We start from the raw sequence: 22,338 nt of genomic DNA, 5'->3' as shown, positions 1-22,338 counted from the left end.
ACCGCCCGCCAACCGAAGCCGAGCACGACGACGCCCCGCGTCATTACAGACCGACCAAACGATGCTTTTCCCCACCGTGCGGATAGGTTAGCAAGCAGATCGAGCAGAGAACAACAACACAAACCCTCCCGTCACCGCCATTCGACAAACATCGAAAAGTCCCTCGACGTTGAAGGGAGGGTCCGCCAAAAAACAGGAAAAAGGGAAAAAGAAAAAATGCGGATACTTTACTCATCACCTCCAATCGCACGGACGACGACGACAACAACGAGACCGACACGATCACCGAGCCCCGGCCGCCTCTCGGCGGCGACGACAGCAGCGGCAGCATTGCTGTTGCTGTCCTCCCTGTCGTCGGTATGCAGCGCCGGCGCGAATCCGATCGCTGTCCGTGGCGCCGAGGCCGCCGCGGTTGCTGTCGGCAAAGACGTGCGTCTGGTGGTGCGCCAGTCTTCGGACAACCTGCAGACGTTTGGGGAGGCGCTCGGCGGGAAGAGCGCGGCGGCGATCTCGAATTCGGGGGACGATGAGAGGGGCTTTATGGTTGATGGGGATACTTTTGTGAGTTGGGCCCCTGCGATTCCTGTTGTTTTTGGAGGATGCGTTGGTGGGGGTCTGGGCATGGTATTGCGGTGGTTGCGAAGGGGGCGAGGGGCTTTCCGGATGGGTGCGGTGTGGAACGTGGTCATCTCGAAATATTTCTAGGATTTTCTGTAAGAGGTTGGACCAGAGTTCTGCGACAACGGTGCTCCTAGTTGGCGGCCGTTGCCAAGAGTTGGATGTGGAGATGAGCGACGCGGAGGCGGAAAGGAAGGATGGCGTAGCTTGAGGGAATGGTTTTGCTAACGTCAAACCACAGAACTCCTTCCAGGAGGCTGCGCAAAGGACGTGCGATAACCAGTTCAATGACTGCGCAGATGTAAGTGCTAGGTTTTCTCACTCTCAAAGCCAGAAAATGTCACTAAGCCATGCCTATGTAGGCAGCAAACGCGCAAGGCAACAAGGGGGACTTTACTGTGGACGACTGCAATACACAGAAGTGTAAGCATCTGCGCTTGTGACAAACTTACTCTGTCTCCATGCTAAACTTCTTGCAGCGAGCTGTCAAGCAGCTCAGAGTTCTGCATCGATAACGACCTTCGGTGCCGTGGCACAACAGACTGCCGTCTCGTCATCGTCCTCGTCATCTTCTTCCTCTTCTTCGTCCTCATCCTCAACTTCATCTTCCTCATCCTCTTCCTCATCCTCTTCCTCATCCTCGTCTTCCTCAAGCACCATCATCTCCTCCGCTCCTGAAGTCGAAGCTACCACCTCTGCCTCGCCACCGCCGCCGCCTCAGACGACCACTTCTGCCCCTCCTGAGACCATAACGTCTGAGCCTCCCGAGACTACCGCCGCTCCCGAGACCACCACGTCTGAGCCACCTGAAACCACCGCCGCCGCCGCTCCGGTCACCAGCAGTGAGTCGACTGTCGAAAGCGTACCGCCACCCAGCACCACCGCCGAGGAGGCGGAACCGACGACTGCTGCTGCTCCGGCTGCCGCCACGTCAGCGGAGGAGACGACGGCGAGCGCGACACCAACGGGAACAGTGAATATCGGGCCGGATCCGGATTTCCCTGATTTCGATTTGATTTGCGATGAGCTCTGAGAGCCGTAAATATTCTCTTTTATCCCCACTGTATTCCCTTATGTATTCCTATGTCATTTGGTCTGAATGAGAATATGCCATATCTTCACAAGCGTTCCTTTCTATGTATTCCTTTCTCGGTTTTGTGGCGTAGAGGCGCAGGAGGAACAGATATTCTGGAGCTTCGTCTTCTCAAGAGCATATCGAGCATGACGTTCAAGGTGTGGCCTTAGGACTGAGTATATACCATTGAAGAAAGCGGAGAACTAGAAGGCAACAAGCATCCGGTTTTTCTAACAAGGCCCTAGCCTTCGCAGGATCAATGACGCTTATAATGAGAATAGTCGTTGTTAGCTTGTTCCCGTATAATATGACAAAAGTGAAGCTTGTATATCAGCCGATGCATTCCTAAAACGACGCAGAAGTGATGGCAATGATGTTGTAGGTTCGATTTGGTTTGTCTGGCACGCATAGAGTTGTAAATCAATTCTATTGTCGTCGTTGTGCGACTGTAAAAACAAAGAATAGTCGGAAACGGTTCCGATAGCGTGAAAGGCACAACCGCTACTGTGGCTACGTCAGGGAGTTGGCCGGCGGAATGTCGGAACGGCGGTGGGCAATCGCCGATTGGTTGTTTCGTCCAATTAGGGCAAGAGCCAAGGTCGATCGATCGCGCGGGCGGTCTGAGTCCAAGCGCAAAAGTTGGTCGACAATTCTGGCGAAGACAACTCCGCCGCTCTCCAGGCGCGTTTCAACCACCACGCCATGGACGAGCTCTTCGACGTCTTCGAAGGGCAGCCTGGCCCTGCCCAGGGCCCGCCGCCCAAGCCGTCCAAGAAGAACAAAAAGAGGCAGGCCAACGGCGATGTTAAGTCCTCGACCGACGAAACCGCGCCACCCACCAACGATGCCACCATGAGCGATGCTCCACCCGCGCCCCAGGAGGACTCTGCTGCTGCTGCAAACGGAACCGACCCGCAGACGCTTGCAAAGCGCCTTCGTCGCGACGAGCCCGATCCCGTTGTCACCGATAGCTTCGAGACGGAACAGTCACGCGAGATTGCCGCCGCCGCCGGTCTGCAAGCGCAGAAGGACGGCGCCGCCGTCGTGCTGTCCCACCAAGTCAGGCATCAGGTCGCGCTGCCCCCGGACTACGACTACATTCCCATCTCCGAGCATGTTGCGCCCGAGAAGCCTGCCCGCGAGTATCCCTTCAAGCTCGATCCCTTCCAGCAGGTGTCGGTCCACTCCATCCAGCGCAATGAGAGTGTGCTTGTGTCCGCTCACACGTCCGCTGGTAAAACCGTGGTCGCCGAGTATGCCATTGCACACTGCCTCAAGAACAACCAGAGGGTCATCTACACGAGTCCGATCAAGGCCCTCAGTAACCAGAAGTACCGCGAGTTCATGGCGGATTTTGGAGACGTTGGTCTCATGACTGGAGATGTCACTATCAATCCTACCGCGACCTGTTTGGTTATGACTACAGAGGTATGTCACCGAGATCGACACAATCGTTCCGAACACTAATGGTCGGCAGATTTTGCGCTCCATGCTGTACAGAGGTTCCGAGATCATGCGCGAAGTCGCCTGGGTCATCTTCGATGAGGTTCACTACATGCGTGACAAGTGTACGTCACATTGGCTTGTTGAGGATTCGCTATAGCGATACTGACTTGAAACAGCTCGTGGCGTCGTTTGGGAGGAAACCATCATTCTCCTGCCCGACAAGGTCCGCTACGTCTTTCTTTCCGCCACAATCCCCAACGCCATGCAATTCGCCGAATGGATCACCAAGACCCATAATCAGCCGTGTCACGTTGTATACACCGACTTCCGACCCACTCCCCTCCAGCACTATTTCTTCCCTGCTGGCGCCGATGGCATACATTTGGTGGTGGACGAGAAGGGCGTGTTCAGAGAGGAGAATTTCCAGAAGGCAATGCAAACCATCTCGGACAAGGCAGGAGATGACCCGGCCGACGCCATGGCAAAGCGCAAGGGTAAAGGCAAGGACAAGAAGCTCAACAAGGGCGGCCAAAAGGGACCCTCGGACATCTACAAGATCGTCAAGATGATCATGATGAAGAACTACAATCCGGTCATCGTCTTCAGCTTTAGCAAGAGGGAGTGCGAAAACCTTGCCCTGCAGATGAGCACGCTTTCCTTCAACGAAGAATCCGAGAAGCAACTTGTCACCAAGGTCTTCAGCAGCGCCATTGAGTCTCTCAGTGAGCAGGACAGAGAGCTGCCGCAGATCCAGCATCTGCTGCCGCTTTTGAAGCGCGGCATTGGTGTACATCACTCCGGCCTCCTGCCCATCCTCAAGGAGACCATCGAGATTCTCTTCCAGGAAGGTCTGATCAAGGTCCTCTTCGCGACTGAGACTTTCTCCATCGGTTTGAACATGCCTGCGAAGACTGTTGTTTTCACGAGCGTTCGCAAGTTTGACGGTGTGTCTCAACGCTGGGTGACACCATCCGAGTTCATTCAGATGTCCGGTCGTGCCGGAAGACGTGGCCTTGATGACCGTGGTATTGTCATCATGATGATAGACGAGAAGATGGAGCCCACTGTTGCAAAGGAGATTGTGCGTGGTGAGCAAGACAAGCTCAACTCCGCTTTCTACCTGAGCTACAACATGATTCTGAACCTGATGCGTGTTGAGGGCATTTCTCCAGAATTCATGCTCGAACGTTGCTTCTTCCAATTCCAGAACACTGCAAGCGTTGCTGGTCTCGAGAAGCATCTGAGTGAGCTGGAACAGATGAAAGCCATCATCAGCATCCCCGACGAGAGCAGCATCCGCGATTACTACGACCTGAGGCAACAGCTCAACCAGTACACCAAGGACATGCGCGATGTCATCACACATCCAAACTACTGCTTGCAGTTCATGCAGTCGGGTCGCCTTGTGCGCATCAAACACAAGGACTTTGATTTTGGTTGGGGCGCTGTGGTGAACTACACACACCGCAAGCCTGCCAAGGGTCAGAAGCCTGCTGATATCTCGCCCCAGCAGTCGTATGTGATCGATGTGCTACTCCAAGTTGCAAACGATGTGACTTTCGCCCCGCAAATCACTTCGGAGTTGCCTCAAGGAGTGCGGCCCCCTGGACCTGGCGAGAAGGGCAAGATGGAAGTTGTTCCGGTGTTGCTCTCCTGCATCGAATCAATTGGGCATCTGCGCCTCTTCCTCCCGCCAGACCTCAAGTCTTCCGACCAGAGGGTCGCGGTTCGCAAGGCTCTTGAGGAGGTCAAGAAGAGGTTCCCCGACGGCATTGCCATTCTCGACCCCATTGAGAATATGGGTATCACGGATGAAGGCTTCAAGAAGCTGCTGCGCAAAATTGAGGTTCTCGAGTCTCGGTTATTGTCCAATCCGCTGCACAACTCGCCCAGATTACCGGACCTGTACGACCAGTATGCGGGCAAGGTCGAACTCGGCAACAAGATCAAGGATGTCAAGAAGCAAATCAACAACGCCCTTTCGATCATACAGCTGGACGAACTGAAGTGCCGCAAGCGTGTGCTCAGGCGTCTGGGTTTCATCAACGAAGCAGACGTTGTCCAGCTCAAGGCCAGAGTGGCGTGTGAGATTAGCACTGGAGACGAACTTGTGCTGAGCGAACTGCTGTTCAACGGCTTCTTCAACGAGCTCACGCCTGAGCAATGCGCTTCTGCTCTGAGCTGCTTCATCTTCGAAGAGAAGAGCAACGAGACGCCGACGCTGAGAGAGGAGCTCGCAAAGCCTTTCCGTGACATCCAAGCTCAGGCACGCATTATCGCGAAGGTTTCTCAAGAGAGCAAGCTGGCGGTCAATGAAGACGAGTATGTTGATGGTTTCAAGTATCAGCTCATGGAGGTCGTCTTCGCGTGGTCCAAGGGTGCAACCTTTGCCGAGATCTGGTAAGTTTTCGCCGACAACCCAACCATCAATTTCCACGACTAATGTGCATTGTAGCAAAATGACGGACGTCTACGAGGGCAGCCTGATCCGCCTCTTCCGTCGTCTCGAGGAGCTTCTGCGCCAGATTGCACAGGGCGCGAAGGTCATGGGCAACAACGATCTCGAGCAGAAGTTCGAGAAGGCGCTCGAGGTGATCAGGAGAGACCTGGTGGCTGCACAGTCCTTGTACTTGTAAGCAGTGAATACCATGCGGCTAGCTTGGATCTAAAGGGTGAGCGAGCACGGGGCTGGGGCATGGTGCATGTTCAGCGAGTGGCATTGCGGCGGCGTTGGGTGTTCGGCTGAGCTCAATTGCAGGATCCGCTTTGGGCGTTAACCTTAGATAGTCGAATGTGGCTTGTTTCTTTGGCCAAAAGCAGTGTTTTCAGGATAGTAATGGATGCAGAAGCAGCGCGGCGCGAGATTCGCGCGGCGTTGCGCCCGAGTGGCGCACAGCAGCACGTGTGCAGAATCTGCTTCGGCGTGACAGCACATGCGGCTCACCGTATTTCCTTGCAGTATAGACGGCCCTGTCGGTTGTGGTGGAGACCACGGCGTTCGAGCGCCTTACTGGCCTCGGGCGGCGGCGGTGGCCCGGGCGCCGCTTGGCGCGGCTAGAGCCTAGCTTTGGTCCTCTTTGGCCTGGCAATCGGCTTGGGACGCCAGGCCTGCTGCTAAACATCCACTGACACCTCGCTGTCCCACCTCGCTCTTTCATCGACCACCTCACCTGCGCACCCGCACGCCTCCTCCAGTGGGCGTCGTCCACATCTCTATCAACCCGGCCACTTCATCTCCGCTGAAACAGCGAAAGGCCCGCCAGCCATGAACAGCGTTCTCGCCACTTCTCCCTTTGCCGCGCCGCATCTTCTACAGCACAACCGCCTTTCGCCAAACCGCTCCAGTGCGTCTTTGCTCCCGCTGCCGCCCATCCACGCCAAGCTAACATGCCCTGCAGTGCCACCCGCACCGTCCCAGATGTCCTCACGCAAGCGCAAAGCCGACGAAGATCATGCCGACGCCGACGAGCGCATGTCTGCATCCCCCGAGCGCTCGCCCTCGATGGGCCAGCGAACCCTCATCCAGCCGTCGGCCCGCCACGGCAGCAAGCGTCTGCGCACCAACATCAGCGGCCGCCCCCTCGGTCTTTCCCGCCTGCTAGAGACGCTAGGGCCCGAGGACATGAGGAGTCTCCTTCAATCGATCTGCCAGCGACACCCGGACATTGGCGCCGAGGTCGTCAACACGGCTCCCCGTCCCAGCGTCGCTTCCGCACTGCAGGTGCTCAACAACTACGAATCCGCTCTCCAAGCCGCCTTCCCCTTTGGCAATCGCAACACCTCCGACTACGCCTACAACCGGGTCAGGCAACCTCTGCACGACCTTCTCGAAGCCCTCAAGGACTACACCCCGCACTTCCTCCCGCCAAACGAGATGCAGCCCGCCACATCCCTTGACTTCCTTGATGGCGCCACCGAGATCCTTCACAAGCTGCCCAACTGGGACACTTTCCAGCACAACCGCCACAAGCATGAAGCGTACGAAGAGATGGCGAAGGCTTGGGCGATGGTCGTCAGGGAGGCAGGGAAGAGGGGCGGTGGCATCCAACTGGGATATGGCGGCTGGGATCAAAAGATTTCGAAGCACAACGAATTGTCCGGCGGCAGGATGCAGGAGGCGGCCAATGAGCTGCGATCGCACCTGGGCTGGATGGGCGGCAATGGCGCAGCCGCACAGCAAGCAGGCGTGAACCCCAACGATCCAACCTCGATACGGCAACAGCTGCTCAACGGTACATATGGCATGGTTGCTCCCGTCCGCGTTGGTCCCTGGTAAACAATGAAAGTGGGGGAACAAAAAGGTTCCGCGTCATCGGCTCGCAAATTTGCCGAGCGACGTTGTGGGGGTTTTCTGGCTTTTTCTTTTGATATCAAATTAGTGCAAGGCGGGGAGGCGTTCTCTGATGCTTTGCCGAATAGGCCTCCTTTTTTTTACCTTTCCTTCCTTTCTCCTTGATCACACCATGGTTTCCATAAACAACGTCTCCTACTGTAGCTCATCATTGGCGTTGGAGGTGCATCATCGAAGACCGGCTGGGTTTTTCATGCGGGCATCTGACCTTTTTCTGTTCCTGATTTGGCTGTTTTCTGTTTTCCGCTCTGGATGTACACCTCCATCCGTCGTTTGAGCACTGCATCATGATATCAAATGGCGCTACTCCATCTACCAGCGCGCACGCACAGCATTCATAGCCTTTAGGGTAATGGAAATCTCGTTGAACCTATCAGTTGTGGGTGCCTCAGCTTCCGTTATACGTTACTTTACGGGCTTGATTGTTTTTCACCGATGATGGTTTGGAGTACGGTGCCAGGTGCCCATTTACAGCGAGTCGAAGGTCACTAACAAATGAGCCATGGAAAAGTAGCGCGGACGCTTCCTGTTTGAGCTTATGAGCTTGACGGATTACTCTCGAAGGGTCAGAGAGAAAGTGGAGCCAACTACTCATCTACAGGCTAGACCCCATTAGGATATATTCCACATTCGTCTATTTACCGTGTGCGGTCGGACGAAGACACTTACATTCACCAGACACGGACGCGGTGGGGTTCACTTTCGGTGGTGGAGCTTGTGCCTGGGTCGCTCCTTCCTTCTTTCCTGTCCGCGCCCTCGCACCCACGCGCCTTCCCGCTTCGCCGGCGCCGACGCGGACCACTATATCTTTCCTTCTTTTTCGCACACACCCTCGCGACCTTTTCTCTTCGGCCCACCCACCGCCGTCCTCCTCGACCACTTCGCAGAGGCTGCAGAGAGCTTGTCGCCACTCTTCTTCATGCATTAACGCGAACGCCTTAGACGACACTGCTAGATATTTCTACCTCACACGGCTAGAAAGGCTGCGCCTCACCTTTTAAGACGTCCACCTCACTCGCGATCGGCCGAGCAGCGAACCAGAACGCATCAGCAGCTTCGACGTGGGCCGCACGCCTGTCACCGTTACCATGGCTAATGTTAAAGGCCTACGTGTGCAGATCTCGCACAAAAAGGAGTATCTCGCCACCGATGAAGAGCAGCTAGACGGCGTCATTACGAAGTACATTGAGGCTGGATCCGGTCAGAATTTCTCAATCCATTGGAGCTTCGAGAATTCCTTTCCGTTCAAGGACACCCACATCATGAGTTCGGTCTGTTTGGACGGTAAGTACGTCGACTGCGTGGCGTTTGCGCCGGAGAACATGAGCAAACCGGAAGGCTTCACGCTGTATGGGGCTCGAGTCATGAAAGATGAGAAGTGGTACCAGCTTCCGTTCTCGTTCGCGGACCTCAAAATAGGTATGGAGCTCTGCTGATTGAAACAACTTCGCGTTCTGACTACTTCGCCACAGACGAAGACAACCATGGCATCAATGATACCGGTCTCAAGGAGAAGGTTGGATCTCTTGGTGAGATCAGCATACATTTCTGGAGAATTGAGAAGCTTGGCGAGATCGAGTGCAATGGCAGAATGCCCGCGTTTGAATCTCTGAACTCTGTCCCAGAGAAAGCGCTAAAGGGCCGGGCTGTCTCACAACAGGCATTGTATGTCAAGGCATTTTCAACCGTCTTTGTCCAGCACTACTAATTTACTACAAAGCCTGGGAGATGCACACAGGCTAGACATCAGCGTTAAGACATGGGATACCCGTTATATCGACCCCATGGACAAGCCGTTCCAAGTGTTCAACTTCCGCTACAGGTCCCGCTCCGGGCTACAAGCACTCGGCCTGATTCCCAGGACACCTGAGCCTGCACGGAGACCGATGAAGCGACAACAGGTAAATGAGGAGTTCTTGATGCAAAATGTGTCTCTAGAGATCCTCTGACGTTCATGTGTAGGAGGCCCAACAAGATGTCGATCCACAGATCAAGCCGGAGTTTGACGTCAAGCGGGAGCGGGAAGGCAGCGATGAAGAGAACGGTGCTGAAAGGAAGTCTAAGCGGCAGCATGGTTCGCACGTCTTTGAGGATGTCGAGACAATCGATTTGACTGGAGTCTAGACAACAGAGGCAACGGGAAGGGGGTGTATGTTTCTGCTGCCGTCCACGTGGAAGGGAAAAATCAGGGCAAACGGGTTTGACAGCTTGCTAAGGACAGTTTCTCGGCTCAGACATGGCGCTCATGTTAGGTAATTGATCAAGATAGCTATAGAGCTCATAGGATCAAGTGGTTGGTTAACGAAATGTCCATGACGTAACACTGGTTGGGGGAGTGCTTGTTGATGGCGACGCATTCAACCCCTTCGTGTCCGTGATCAAAAGTCACTAATTTCTGACGCGTCTACAGCGATCAGCAATAGGAGGTGTAACGGATGATGGCGGGCCGAGATTGGCGGAGATCAGGTGTTGAGGTGTGGTTGATGGTGCGGGGACGGGAGGGGCGGTGACCTCGGTCTGTCGGCTGTTCCCCACAAAGCCAGCTGGGGTAAGGCAGGGGGACCAAGCTCTAAGCTCTCCCAGCCGCGGCCCAGACGCGCAGCTTTAAATCCACACCACCCGAGCATTCCGGTTCCCATTGATTTCTGCTCTTCTCAGCTTACCTGAGATCCTGCACATCTATAAAGTCCGTGAAGCACACTGAATCCGGCAGCTTTGAGAGTCTCCACTCCACCCCCGCATTTCCATCCGTCAGCAATCACCAACGACAAACACAAGTCACTCGACCAGCCACAGACAAGAGAAAGAGATAGACATCCACCATGGGCAAAAAGCAAGGAGAGGCCTGCTACGTCCTCGGCGTCGGCATGACCAAATTCGTCAAGCCGCGCGGCAAGGTCGACTACAACGAGATGGGCTACGAGGCCGGCATCAAGGCGCTGCTCGACGCGGGCATCAACTACGACGACGTCGACGTCGGCGTGGCGTGCTACTGCTACGGCGACAGCACGTGCGGCCAGCGCGTCTTCTACCAGTTCGGCATGACGCAGATCCCCATCTACAACGTCAACAACAACTGCAGTACCGGCAGCACCGGCCTGCACATGGGCCGCACCATGGTGGTGCACGGCGCCGCCGACGTGGCCATGGTCGTGGGCTTCGAGAAGATGTTCCCCGGCAGCCTGAGCTCCTTCTTCCAGGACCGCACGAACCCGACGGCGACGACGAACCAGGTCATGAAGGAGACGAGGGGCATCACGAACGCGCCCGGCGCGGCGCAGTTGTTTGGGAATGCGGGGAGGGAGTATATGGAGAAGTGCGTTTGATCCTTTCCTTTCTATATATATCTATATCCTCCTCCTCCAACCACAAGCACTAACAACCACCTCCACAGATACGGCGCAACCGCCTCCGACTTCGCCGAGATCGCGCGCGTCAACCACGAGCACAGCAAGCGCAACCCGTACTCGCAGTTCCAGGACGAATACACGCTCGACCAGATCCTGCAGTCCGCCAGCATCCACGACCCGCTCACGAAGCTGCAGTGCTGCCCGACGTCGGACGGCGCCGCCGCCGCCGTGCTCGTCTCGCAGTCCTGGCTGGACGCGCACCCGGAGCTCCGCTCCCGCGCCGTGCTCGTCGCCGGGCAGGCGCTCGCGACGGACTCGCCCGACCTCTTCAACAAGTCCGCCATCGAGCTCATCGGGTACTCCATGAGCGCCGAGGCGGCGCGGCGCGCGCTGGCCGAGGCGGGCGTGCGCGCGGGCGACGTGCGGCTGTGCGAGCTGCACGACTGCTTCTCGGCCAACGAGATGGTGACGCTGGACGCGCTGGGGCTGAGCAACGGCGGGAGCGGCGAGCGGGGCAAGGCGCACGAGATGGTGCGGAAGGGCGACATCACGTACGGCGGCCGCTGCGTCGTCAACCCGAGCGGCGGGCTGATCTCAAAGGGCCACCCGCTCGGCGCGACGGGCATCGCGCAGTGCGCCGAGCTGGTCTGGCATCTGCGCGGGTGGGCGAACAACCGGCTCGTGCCGCCGAAGAAGGGGGAGAGCGGGGAGAAGGGGGTCGGCGTCGCGTTGCAGCATAACCTGGGGCTTGGTGGGGCTTGTGTCTGCACCGTGTACAAGCGGGCGGATGGGAAGATTGGAACCGAGGTTAGCAGTGAGGAGGTGGGCAGGCGCAACGGGCTGGGTTACAATCCGGCTGTCGAGGCGAAGGGCTTCACCCAGGAGCAGGCGGATAAGGTCAGGAGCAAGAAGGCGAGGAGTGAGTGGGCGCTGCAGGATACATGGAAGAAGGTCGAGGCGAGGTTCTGATTCGTATAGCTTCGATCGTCGGTTTCTTCTGGGCGTTTTTTACTTTTTTTACTATGCGGATGGCTTGGTCGGTCATGGTATGTTGAAGGAAAGAGCAGGCCGAAAAACTGGATGATGGAAGTGCCGGTGCTTTGGATTTGGTGGGTATTTCGAGTAAGTAAGTGGCGGAGCTGTGTGAACGAAGGGGGGAATGATGATGAAAATAGCATGGTTACTCCAAGGGTTTTCTCAATTTGATGCTACTAGGCGTTTGTTCCCTGCACCATACTTACGCTGGGAGCTGGAGCAAATATTCGGATGCAGACGCGAATCATAAAAACGTGCAAGTACATCCAGATACCGGACTTCAATACCTACGTAACTAGGGGCAAGTCTCTGCAAGGTAGATGTAGGTGGACTCGGTTCTCTTACAACCCGCTGTCATGGTCCCATGCGACGTAGAACATCATTGGTGTGGACGTGATGGGGGAACCAGGCTGGGGCATTGCTAAACGGCGTAGTAGTAGGAAGATCCTCGATCAGGGAGAGTATGACGCACGATATCAATCAGGAGAAAGCAACACAATAAGTTCAGAATGATATTACTTTTTATATAAAACGATTCATATACCCCGATGATGGCAGGCAAGTAGGTAGGTCTTTCCCTACTGCTAGTAGAACAAGCATTTCCGATACAAAAATCAAGTCACGACGAAAAAAAAAAAAGTCAAAATTCCCCAAAACGACACCGTACGACCTTGTTGTTGATGTAAACAATCACGAGAACGAGAACAAGAAGAGCAAAACAGAATAACCACCAAAACAACAGTGCGCCCATCATACAGGCCCCAAGAAATCCAGAGAGAATAACGTAACAGGTACGCCGCCCCGGATGACCGAAAAGACAACCTCTGGTTCCACTAATATCAATAAGAAGGGTGGGGGAAAGTTCTTGTATGGAGGGAGAGGGTTAAAAGCTGTATATATAAGAATGGTAGGCGCGACGAAAACAAAAAAGACTCGGGGTATACAATGCCGCTGAAGACAAGACGCCTGCAAAGTTACAGAAAGACAAGCGCAACACACAAAATCAACCCCGAAAGTATGTATGGACAGAGCAGATGAAGTGTAGACGCCCAGCCATACAAAAGCGAGATGCCCCAATCACATGATGGGAGGTGGGGGAGGTAAAAAGAGGAACAATCTCAGCAAGTTTGTTTGCTGTCCGCCATGACATGAAGAAGGGGAAGCATTACACAGGATCTTGCCCGATCCACAAATCCGCCGATACATAAGCGTACAATGAAAGAGGCGTCTTTGAGAAAGGGCAAGAGAAAACACACTTGAAGACGTATGATTAGTCTTCCATAGTGTGGATAGAGAGAGGAAAATGTAATGAAACTCGTCACAGCCGCAGCGGCAACGTGGTATGATGACAGGTCTTGGGAGGGAAAAGACCTTGAAATGATGGCTTCGACTTGCGAAGCGGTGAACAGCTCCGCTGTCGGATATGAAAAGGAAAAATGAGAAATGGTGGCCTGTCCAAAACATACGTTATGGGAACAAGAAATCCCTGTGATGGAGGCCGTGAGCAACCGGCGGAGCAAGGCATCATTTGTAGGTCCGCGGTCGTTCGGTACGTATTACTCTTGCTCTGTTCAGCGCTGCCGATAAACCAAACGCTCCAGGCCGCTGCCGGCACTCCCGCTACCCTGATCGTCTGATTGTTCATTGGAACCATCTTGCTCACTGGGCGGTGCAGAGAGTGCAGCGGCGCCTGGTTCGGCGGAGCTAGTCATTGGAGGGCGCCGCTCGTTGGCACTGCTCCATCTCCTCATGCGCTGCTGCGGTAGATTTTGTTTCTGGAGAGAGTGCTCTTGTTGTGGATCCGGACTGCTTGCTATGCTGGGAGTTCCAAAGCCATCGTCTGTCCAAGACGCTGCCGAAGCATTGACGTCGAGCATGGTCGCCGTGGAGGAAATCGAGGAGGGTGATGAATCGGAGGCAGGGTTGCGCATAAGCGCAGCGAAGGCGGCGGTCTGCGAGTAGACAATGGTGCCCCAGATGCGCCAATGCAGAACGGCGATGTGCGTGATACGGCGAGCGATATCGTCGAGGTACTCAGCTTCCGGGCCCTCAGGCTCATCTTGATTCGAGATGGCGCAGACCGCGGACGCCGCAGGAGAGGCAATCAGGGAGTTAAAGATGTCGACAGGGGATGAGGAGACGAAGGATTCGGTGCTCCTCGTCACGCGGGCTGCCAGGGACTCGCGCATAGCGCTGGCTTGCTCGTGGAAGACCATGCCAAACTCCGGGCGGATAAGGTGCTGGAGGCGTTCGGCAGTTGCATCGACGAGGTCAGCATCGTAGTTTGTCTCCGCTCCGCAGAGGGAGAGAGCATGGCGGACAATTTCCACAGAGATATTATCTATGTTAACAAGCCAGTGCTGGTTGCTGTTTGTGCCAGCAACCTCATTGACAACCACAATGGCAGACACGGCTTCCCGCAACGCCTGCACATGGTTGCCAGGCACTGATCTCGCAAAGCCCATCCTTCTCAGAAGAGATTTGAATGTGTCGATGGCTACACCAAGATACACCTGATCACGGAATTCCGCTCTCAGGACACGCAGGCGGTCGAAGTCCAAATAGAACGTCTCCGGGAACGAACCTTGGCGGTCCGAGGAGGTCAACAACGACAGCAAGCCACGGACGATCACTCTCAATCCCCTGTCCCGAACACTGCGATCGGCAGGTATGCTGCGGCAGGTGATTGCGTGTTGAGCGAACCAGCATTGTGACCGCTCGACCAGGATTCGTCGCCTTGAAATTCTGTCCAAATGGTACTTCTGCTCGAAGTTGATGGTATCCTCGATGAGCAAGGCACGGAGGTGGCGGATTTGGTGATTGGCAACGTCCTGGGTGATGAAGCGTCAGCGGGCCGGGTGACGTGTCAAAGGCACCTTCGTGGGAGAACGGTGACTTACCAGTTTCATGGCTTCCAGGATCCCCAAAAGCTCCCTTAGGCCGTTGACCAACGATCTGCCACTACCGCCTCTTGTGCCCAGGTCGATTTGATCCACCATCTTATCCACCCACTCATCACGCACGGGAGCGCAGTGTGCCTTCAGCAAATGCGAGAGCCACTTCGCCACACTGACCAAGTCACAAACCCCCTTCTCGATCTGTTGCATAAGCATCTTCGTGTCCAACTGCTCGTCCACTCTCGACTGATCCCTTTCTGGTACCAAGCTCTTGATGATGTCTCGGATGGTGTCAAACATGGGCGGTATCCGCCTTTGAGCAATCTCGATGATACGCGGCCACGTCGCCCCCTTCCGCAGCGTCACCGACGGTGCGCCGTTGAACAGAAACGTGTAGAGCTCCAACTCGGCAGCCAGGGCATTCCAGTACTCCTCTGCCGTCTTCAGCTTGAACTTGCCCTTGGCGCCGTCGAAGTTGGGGCGAAAGTGGAGCTCGCGGTCGAAGTTGACGTCGTGTCGCAGCTTGGGGTTGTTGATGATGGCGCCGATGTCGAGCTCGCTCAGCGAGTGCTTCGTGATGGGCGGGTGCGAGCTGGCCTGGGCGAAGCTGTGCGCGAGACGGGTGCCCTTGTTGCTCCCTCCGGTCGACATCTCTATCCACTGGCACAGGTCCGACAGAATCTCCGCGTCCGTGACGTGCGCCTTGTCCGCCTCCAGCGCAATGGCCTTTCGTGCTTCCTTCTCCTGCTCCTCGTCGCAGAATCCCTCCTCGCGGAATTCCGAGCCACTTCTCTTCCTCCGTACGTTCATGAGTTCGGGGCGACGGTGGTAGGTCTCCCCGGGCTGGGTGGCCGGTGCCGGCTTGGTCGACGGTTGCTGCTGGACGGCGCGCGCGGTTCGTTCCGACGTAGCACCGGAGTATCGCAGCGAGGGTTGGTCGGAGGAGTCGCCGGCGGAGCTAATGTAAGAGCCGCGACGCGACTTGTCCTGGGTTTGCGAGGCCATGCTGCGCGGTGGTCGATCCGGGTTGGTTCCTTGCCGTTCTAGCCCCTTCCGGTAATTCGCAGTCATTCGGCTCTAGCAGGAGAGTCGAGGCTGGGGGGGAGCAAGCTTGATAATAGCTGCAGCGCTCGGCGGCGAGTGCGGCGGCAGCGGCGGGGGTGATGTACGCGGCGGTGAGAGCGGCGCAATAAAGGACGGCAGGGTGGAGACTGAGACGGGTCAGCGGTGGACTCACACAGGTGACTAAAAGGCGGTTTGTCGGGCACAAGCTGGCTTGAGACTCAAGGGACTTTGAGTACGTGTTCGTCGGTGGGCGGTCACGGAAGGCTGCATGAACGCAGGCAAACCCGTGCTCCGAGTCAGGAAACGGGCAGGGAAGTAGATACCTTCACATGTACACATGCCCGTGGGGGAGGCCCGTTGCGGACATGGCTTGGGGATAAAGGCAGGCGTGAGGAATGATGCAGGTACCACGGCGATCGGCGGCTGCTTGCGGCTGGCGACTCTAGCTGGCAGGCTGGCAGGCGGCGGGTTTAAGGTGCAGGGCAGAGGCCAGAAGGGAGCGTCGGGGCGGATACAATTCAGTTGTTTTGCATCACGTCGTGCCCAGAGCGAGGCGTGGAATTCAGCGTAGATGACTCGTTCCCTCATGCAAGGATCCCAAGCATCCGCGCGTTGAGGCGGCGCACCCTCGAATGCCGGCAAGCGCGTGGGTGGTGTGCTTATGCGGGAGGCGACGGCGGAAAGCTGCTGCTGGCGGCTGGGGGAGCAGGGCGTCGTCGTTCAGGGCGGCCAAGCAGAGGCTCGGGGCCATCCTGGCGCGCGCCCTGAGAGCCAGGACACGATGTGGTCTAAGGCTCTCGTCTCGCGCCGCCCCAAGCCAGCGTCGCAATCGCCGCTCACCGCCTCACCACCACCACGCACCACGCACCACGCAGCCACCGAGAACCTCCCGGCACACGCTCTCGCAGCAGCAGCCCACGCGCGTGGAGCCCGCGCCCGAGCCCGGAGCCTGGAGCCAGCGCCGGCTGCTCTCAGCCCGCCGCGTCTCACGTCGCCGCCGCCGCCAGCCCGCGCCGCGCTGCGTGCCTGGCCTGGCCCAGCCCAGCCGAACAAGCGAGATGATCGCGGCCGACAGCCCGCCTTGCATGGCCGCCTCATTTTTGCGCCGCCGCCGCCAGAACAGCGGACGCCTGAGAGTGTTGGCTGGCTCGTTCCTCCGAGGAAGCTTGTTTTCCGCCTGCGGTCACCGCAGCCGCTTTGTAAATAACGCCAGCCCGCGTGCGACAAGCGCGCACACACGCACACAAGCCGCTTTCTTCAGCTGCTCTCGTCCCCCCCTTTGCCGTGCTGCTGCTGGGCGGCCACACGGCACACATGTACGCGGCCACGCTCGAAATAAAAAGTGCAGCCAACAAGCGGTGGACCCGACCGGTCAGCACGCAGACCTGCAGCTGTCGGCACTGAAAGTGGCTATCCGGCGAGTCTGGTGCGTAACTTCTCGGCTGGCTGCTTGCTGGGTGCAAACGAACGACACCATGGCCGGGCGCGGCGACGGGGGCGTGACATGTCGATCCGGCCGGTTCAAGGTGCCGGCCGGCGGTTGGTGATTTGGGTGCCCTTTGCGCGCATGCGCGCGTGGTCGTTCATCATGGTCTGTTTCGGAACGGGCTGTGGTGTGTCGTGTGGAAAGCAAAGCAGTAGGTAGGTGTCCCGCGCCCGCCAGAGAGGAAAAAAAAAGGACGTTGTCCCCGGCAGGCAGGCATCGTCGTCAATGCGGAAGGTGCGGCGATCATGCTCGAGCAAGCGGCCGATCCGATCCCCACGCCTGGCCGCTCACTCGGCGCACTAACTACGCTTTCACCCCGTTTGTTGCTTTTTGGGGCCATGCGGTGGAGTCGGCTAGTTAGCACGGAACAATATAGACGAGCAGCTGGTCGTGAGGCTGGCAGACGGAGGAGGCCACCGCAACCCACCAACCCACCAAACCCACCAGCCAGCCCTGTCTGACGAGAGCGGATCGCCCGGTGTCTCGCCGTGCCCCCGGTGCTCGCGAGATACAGATCTCGCTTTTTTCTTTGCCATTGGCGCAGCTGACCCCAAGGAAAGATGCAGGGCGCTGGCCGTCTAACCTCCGCACCAATCCCGTTTCCTGCCATGCACGAGGCTCCGAACTCGTCCTAGGGCTGAGGCCCGCCGAGGCCGAAACACCAGCCCTCCGTGTCATCCGCTGCCGGCCAGCCATGAGTCGCGTCCTGGGGCTCCACACGCGCGCCCATCCTTGCCAGTACAGACGCGGCGTGCGAAGAGGGGTACGGACATAGACATGCACGCACAATGCACACGATTCATCACGCCTTTACGCATCCGACCGTTTGTGTTGTGGAAATTATGGGCCTTCTTCAAAGGGATGGCCGAATCCGGGCGGGCGGAGTCGAAGCATGCTGTCTTCTAATTCCTCGAACGTTGTGTTCCAGAGCAGCGTCCGGATCAGTAGCCCTCCCCCGCCTGCTGTTGTACGCTCTGCCGCCTCAAAAGCATTTCCACGCTAGCCATTGGCTGCACCACCGCCCCCCCTCTAGGGATGAATGAGCCTTGGGGGAGCACCGTCATGCACAGTTGAAAGCGCGTCTGCTATGTTCCGTGTCCATTCCAGTCCTTGCAGCAGTTGCCACAATGCAACCCCCAGAAAAGGGTCTCCTCACAATGCCATTCTGCCTGGTCCCTGTCTACCTCAACTCGGGTGCAATGTCCGCTGCAGCTCGACCAACCTGCACATCTGCACGAGCCATTTGGTCGCAAACACTTCCTCCGTGAAACGGCCTGCACTGCGCCGAGCCCTCTGCCGCATTTCCAGCGTCTCCTGCTCCGACAGCGCCAGTGCCTGCCGGAAGCCTTCAGCGAACTGTGCTGCCGTCGTTGCATGGAACCCTGGCGGAGAAAAAAGAACTCGTTAGCAAACACGATTCCCCCAATATAATACCGCGGGTGCCACGGCAGTCACGCTGCAGCACACGCGCGGAATGAGACCGAAGGGAAATGATTTCGCGCACCTGTTGGCTTGCCGTCGATTTCGACCACAATGTCCAGCTTCGGGCCGCCGCTGTCGTTGACGACGCTGATCAGGCCGGCCGCTTGGTACTCGACCACGCCGATGCCAAAGTGCTCATTCCACATGCCGTTGACGCCGATGCTGGCGCGTCGCAGCCAGGAGAGAATCTGCGGCCATGTGGCGTCGCAAATGAACTCGACCGATTCCTTGACCCGCAGCTCGTGCGCCAGGAGACGCAGGTTGTAGACGCGCGTAGCGTCCTCAGGATTACGCACCGATCCAATCAGGACCAACTTCGGCTTCTGCGCTTCCTCCGAATTCTTCGGCCAGGAATTGAGCAGCTCCGCAAAGGCATGCAGGATCAGCTGGTGGTTCTTCTCCGGCCGGAACTGAGCAATGTAGAGCAGGTAAGGTCCCCTCTCCGGCTCGGTCGCCTCGGAAACCTCAATCTGCTCGGTCAATTCCTCGACGGCCACGGGCGGGAAGTTGACCTCGATGGGATAAAAGTCGTGCTGGGTGGGCAGGCCCTTCCGCGAAAGCACGAAGGACAGCACGAGTGAGTCGAAGCACTGGACGCGCTTGGGCCTGGGGTCCCAAAGCTTCTGGACGTGGTCTTGCGTCCACGTTGAGTTGGTCATGACAACGTCGACGAAGCACCCCACGTAGCTGTAGAGCCGTGCAAAAAGGATCCAGTACCATTTCTTCAGCTTGCCCTTGACTCCGCGGCCTGTGCCCGCGTTCACACCTCGGATCTGGAGGCCCTCTTTCTCCTCCGGCGAGGCGTCCAAGGAGCCCAGCATGTCGGTGGAGATGGTCGGGTAGTGGACATAGGCGCCTGTGGGGACCAATGGGAAGTAGAATTTCGACAGGGCGAGCGCAAAGGCATAACCCATGGTGTCAACAAAGATGTCTGGAACAAGGAGATTAAAGGCATCGTGGGCGAGGATCAAGGACCCGAGCGACTGGCCTAAGAGAGTGAAATGAGGCCATGTGCTGCTCAGCACGTAGTGGCGGGTGCTGAGATATAGGAAGGCTATCGTCGGGGGGTGGAGCTGGATGTTAAAGCGGTCCTTGGCGCAATCAGCACGTGGGACCAGGGCACGACGGGGAGCGAAGTACCTCGACTTTCTGGATGATAGTGGCCTTGTCGACATCGTGGTCGCCAGTGTACACGATGCAGATGGCGCGGGGCCAGCGCTTCTGGGTTGCGCGAACGGCGGCCCAGAGCACTCTTTCACCGCCGCCTCCGGCGTTGCTATTGCCGGCGTCAGCCTGGGGCTGATGCATGCTGGCGGACGGAGCTTACCAGAATGGATGGAAGAAGCCGACTACGCCCTGCCAGTCCTTGTCTTGGTGGTCGCCGGGCGTGGACGAACCGGACGAGCGGCTTCCAACCTTCTCCCAGTCCTCATCCTCACCGCGGGGTTCCTTCTTGCGGCCTGCGCTGAAGTCCTTCTCGTCCTGTTCGGCCCGGGCCAGCAAAGCTTCCCTCCGCGGGTGGGTCCTGGCGCGGATGTTCTTGCCTATGGCGATGCCGGACAGGCGCACAAGCAGCGGCACTAGGCGGATGACGAGGTAGAGAAAGGTGCAGAGCTTGGCGGCGGTTGCGCTGGAGGCAGAGTCGGAGGTCAGGATGAAGGGCACGACGGCGAGCGTTGCGGCGGCGATGGGAAGCAGCATGGCTGTGGTTCACCGGCGCATGCGGGCGGGCAGGGTCGGGGGTAGGACCATCGAAGGGCGTTCTGGGTCGGGCGCGTCGTCGGAGGTGGAGGTAAGGTGTTCAGAGAGCGCGCGGCATCATGTGCAGTGGCTCAAGCTTCTACAATATCGCCCACGCGTCACACTCAACGAGCTAGTCGGACTCTCTCCGCCGCAGAAGCAAATGCCCCCGACGACACATACTGGGAGCAGAGCTGGAGTCGGATGCCACTGCACTGGCGATCGGGAAGCCGGGAGCGTCCAGTGTAACTCGGGCCGGGCCGCGGTTGCGAAGGCGCGTCTGCCGACGCGCCGCACCTGAACTGTTCTTTCTCCTCCGCGCTGCTGCCCGCAAACCGCAACCACCAAGGCCCCCGTCATGCATCCGCGCTGCGCCACGCCAGCGCTTGCTGCGCGCGCTCTCCTGGGCCTTCCGCCCCGTCTCAGCACCCACGTCTACCGCAATGCCCGGCCGCGCCCTCCTAACCCGTCGCAAGTCCGCTACACATCCGACCAATTGCCCAAGTTTGCAGAGCAGTTTCCGGTCGAGCATACGATTGCAACAACCCTCGGAGAGGGCTGTTTAAGCCTACCGTGGGGCTTACTCGAGGCACTGCATAACTCTGGTCTGCCCTGGGCTCTCGCCCTTCCCGCCAGCGCTTTTGTCGTTCGCGCTTTCATCATCGTGCCATTGTTCCAACTTCCCGCCCGGAAATCTGCACAGACTAATGCCTCCCTCATGCCAATCTCCCAGGCGTTCGCGGTCTTTAAAAAACACTCCGCCCACCTGCACCACTATGACAAGGGCCCTCGAGTAGCACAAAACCGCGCCATGAGAGCCATAACCCTATACAACTATAGGATAAGGAAGCGCTGGAGAGCGCAGCGATGGAAACAAATGCTGCCATTTCTGGGCCTCCCTGTCTTCTTAAGTATGGCCGAATCCATAAGAAGGATGGTAGGCGCCAGCAGCGGCTTGTGGGGTATGGCGTTTGGCTCGGGGTCTTATGAAGCCCCCAAGGCCTCCGACGTCCTCAAGGAGGCCCCCGTGCCGGACGGCGTCATTAACGCATTGGACCGCGTTGCCGAGTGGAAGGGCACCACCTCTCTCCCAAGCTCGGTGCCGGACACCGCCATCCTGAGCGATTGGCTGCAGCCATCGCTCGCCACAGAAGGAATGCTCTGGTTCCCCAACCTCATGGTCCCGGACCCCCTCATGATCCTCCCTTTCGCCGTCTCTGGCCTCACCATAGCCTCTCTTTACGCCGGCTCCAGGGCTCCGAACAAGACGAAGGAGAAGCCCGCCCACACTATTCTCAAGCGCGTCATGATGACCTTTGCATTGGCCATCGGCCCTCTGACGCTGAATATGCCCGCCGGTATTTTGCTGTACTGGAGTGCAAGTACCGTGTGCGCCTTTCTGACCCACGTCTTGCTGGACATGTTCCGCCCAATTCGCATGCCGCCAAAGCCATGCAAGCGCACCATCCCGTACTCTCCGAAAAGGAAGGTTGTTGGGGCAGTAAAGATGGCCAGGCGTTGAAGAACCCTCCATGGGTCGAAATTCAGAGCACGCGGCGTCCGTGTTTTCTCTTTATGGGATTCTCCGAGCTTCGAGTACCTGCAGGCCGCTCCCGCATTGGGACCGGTGGCTCGAATTGGTCGCGCCGAATGTGTTTTGAACAGTCGCGGAAGCAGGTAAAGGATCCATGCAAAAGCGGCCACTTTCATATCTCAAGGGGTATGTGCGGAGGACGTTTCCAAATCGACGGTCAAGTGGGCTTGGACGAATCTGCTTGCAAGTGAGCTTTTCC

At 57.5% G+C, this 22,338-nt stretch overlaps 8 protein-coding genes across 8 annotated transcripts; 6 read left to right on the top strand and 2 right to left on the bottom strand.

Annotated features, from left to right (window-relative positions):
• Window positions 1-2,395: 2,395 nt before the first annotated feature.
• On the top strand, window positions 2,396-5,775 carry MTR4 (ATP-dependent RNA helicase mtr4; the record flags this gene model as incomplete). Its single annotated transcript, XM_066773722.1, has 4 exons — window positions 2,396-3,121; window positions 3,171-3,261; window positions 3,316-5,539; window positions 5,595-5,775. 4 exons carry the CDS (start codon window positions 2,396-2,398, stop codon window positions 5,773-5,775), a joined length of 3,222 nt encoding a protein of 1,073 aa, XP_066636289.1.
• Window positions 5,776-6,404: 629 nt separating this feature from the next.
• Window positions 6,405-7,415, top strand: STS1 (Tethering factor for nuclear proteasome sts1; the record flags this gene model as incomplete). Its single annotated transcript, XM_066773721.1, has 2 exons — window positions 6,405-6,483; window positions 6,538-7,415. The coding sequence occupies 2 exons, from the start codon at window positions 6,405-6,407 to the stop codon at window positions 7,413-7,415; spliced, it is 957 nt and encodes a 318-aa protein (XP_066636288.1).
• Window positions 7,416-8,578: 1,163 nt separating this feature from the next.
• Window positions 8,579-9,198, top strand: SLS55_002238 (uncharacterized protein; the record flags this gene model as incomplete). Its single annotated transcript, XM_066773720.1, has 2 exons — window positions 8,579-8,909; window positions 8,963-9,198. 2 exons carry the CDS (start codon window positions 8,579-8,581, stop codon window positions 9,196-9,198), a joined length of 567 nt encoding a protein of 188 aa, XP_066636287.1.
• A 76-nt stretch (window positions 9,199-9,274) lies between these two features.
• SLS55_002237 (uncharacterized protein) lies at window positions 9,275-9,614 on the top strand (the record flags this gene model as incomplete). Its single annotated transcript, XM_066773719.1, has 2 exons — window positions 9,275-9,391; window positions 9,453-9,614. 2 exons carry the CDS (start codon window positions 9,275-9,277, stop codon window positions 9,612-9,614), a joined length of 279 nt encoding a protein of 92 aa, XP_066636286.1.
• Window positions 9,615-10,312: 698 nt separating this feature from the next.
• SLS55_002236 (uncharacterized protein) lies at window positions 10,313-11,809 on the top strand (the record flags this gene model as incomplete). The annotated part of the gene is made up of 2 exons (XM_066773718.1): window positions 10,313-10,806; window positions 10,885-11,809. 2 exons carry the CDS (start codon window positions 10,313-10,315, stop codon window positions 11,807-11,809), a joined length of 1,419 nt encoding a protein of 472 aa, XP_066636285.1.
• A 1,637-nt stretch (window positions 11,810-13,446) lies between these two features.
• On the bottom strand, window positions 13,447-15,777 carry SOK1 (Protein SOSEKI 1; the record flags this gene model as incomplete). The annotated part of the gene is made up of 2 exons (XM_066773717.1): window positions 13,447-14,706; window positions 14,776-15,777. 2 exons carry the CDS (start codon window positions 15,775-15,777, stop codon window positions 13,447-13,449), a joined length of 2,262 nt encoding a protein of 753 aa, XP_066636284.1.
• A 2,731-nt stretch (window positions 15,778-18,508) lies between these two features.
• ALG11 (asparagine-linked glycosylation protein) lies at window positions 18,509-20,506 on the bottom strand (the record flags this gene model as incomplete). Its single annotated transcript, XM_066773716.1, has 4 exons — window positions 18,509-18,705; window positions 18,828-19,896; window positions 19,946-20,081; window positions 20,133-20,506. 4 exons carry the CDS (start codon window positions 20,504-20,506, stop codon window positions 18,509-18,511), a joined length of 1,776 nt encoding a protein of 591 aa, XP_066636283.1.
• A 397-nt stretch (window positions 20,507-20,903) lies between these two features.
• On the top strand, window positions 20,904-22,067 carry SLS55_002233 (uncharacterized protein; the record flags this gene model as incomplete). Its single annotated transcript, XM_066773715.1, has 1 exon — window positions 20,904-22,067. One exon carries the CDS (start codon window positions 20,904-20,906, stop codon window positions 22,065-22,067), a length of 1,164 nt encoding a protein of 387 aa, XP_066636282.1.
• Window positions 22,068-22,338: the final 271 nt, after the last annotated feature.

The sequence above is a fragment of the Diplodia seriata genome (assembly GCF_021436955.1).
Source record: "Diplodia seriata strain FDS-637 chromosome Unknown scaffold_2, whole genome shotgun sequence".
Taxonomy (NCBI): Eukaryota; Fungi; Ascomycota; class Dothideomycetes; order Botryosphaeriales; family Botryosphaeriaceae; genus Diplodia; species Diplodia seriata.
This window is presented reverse-complemented; position numbering and strand designations above follow the sequence as displayed.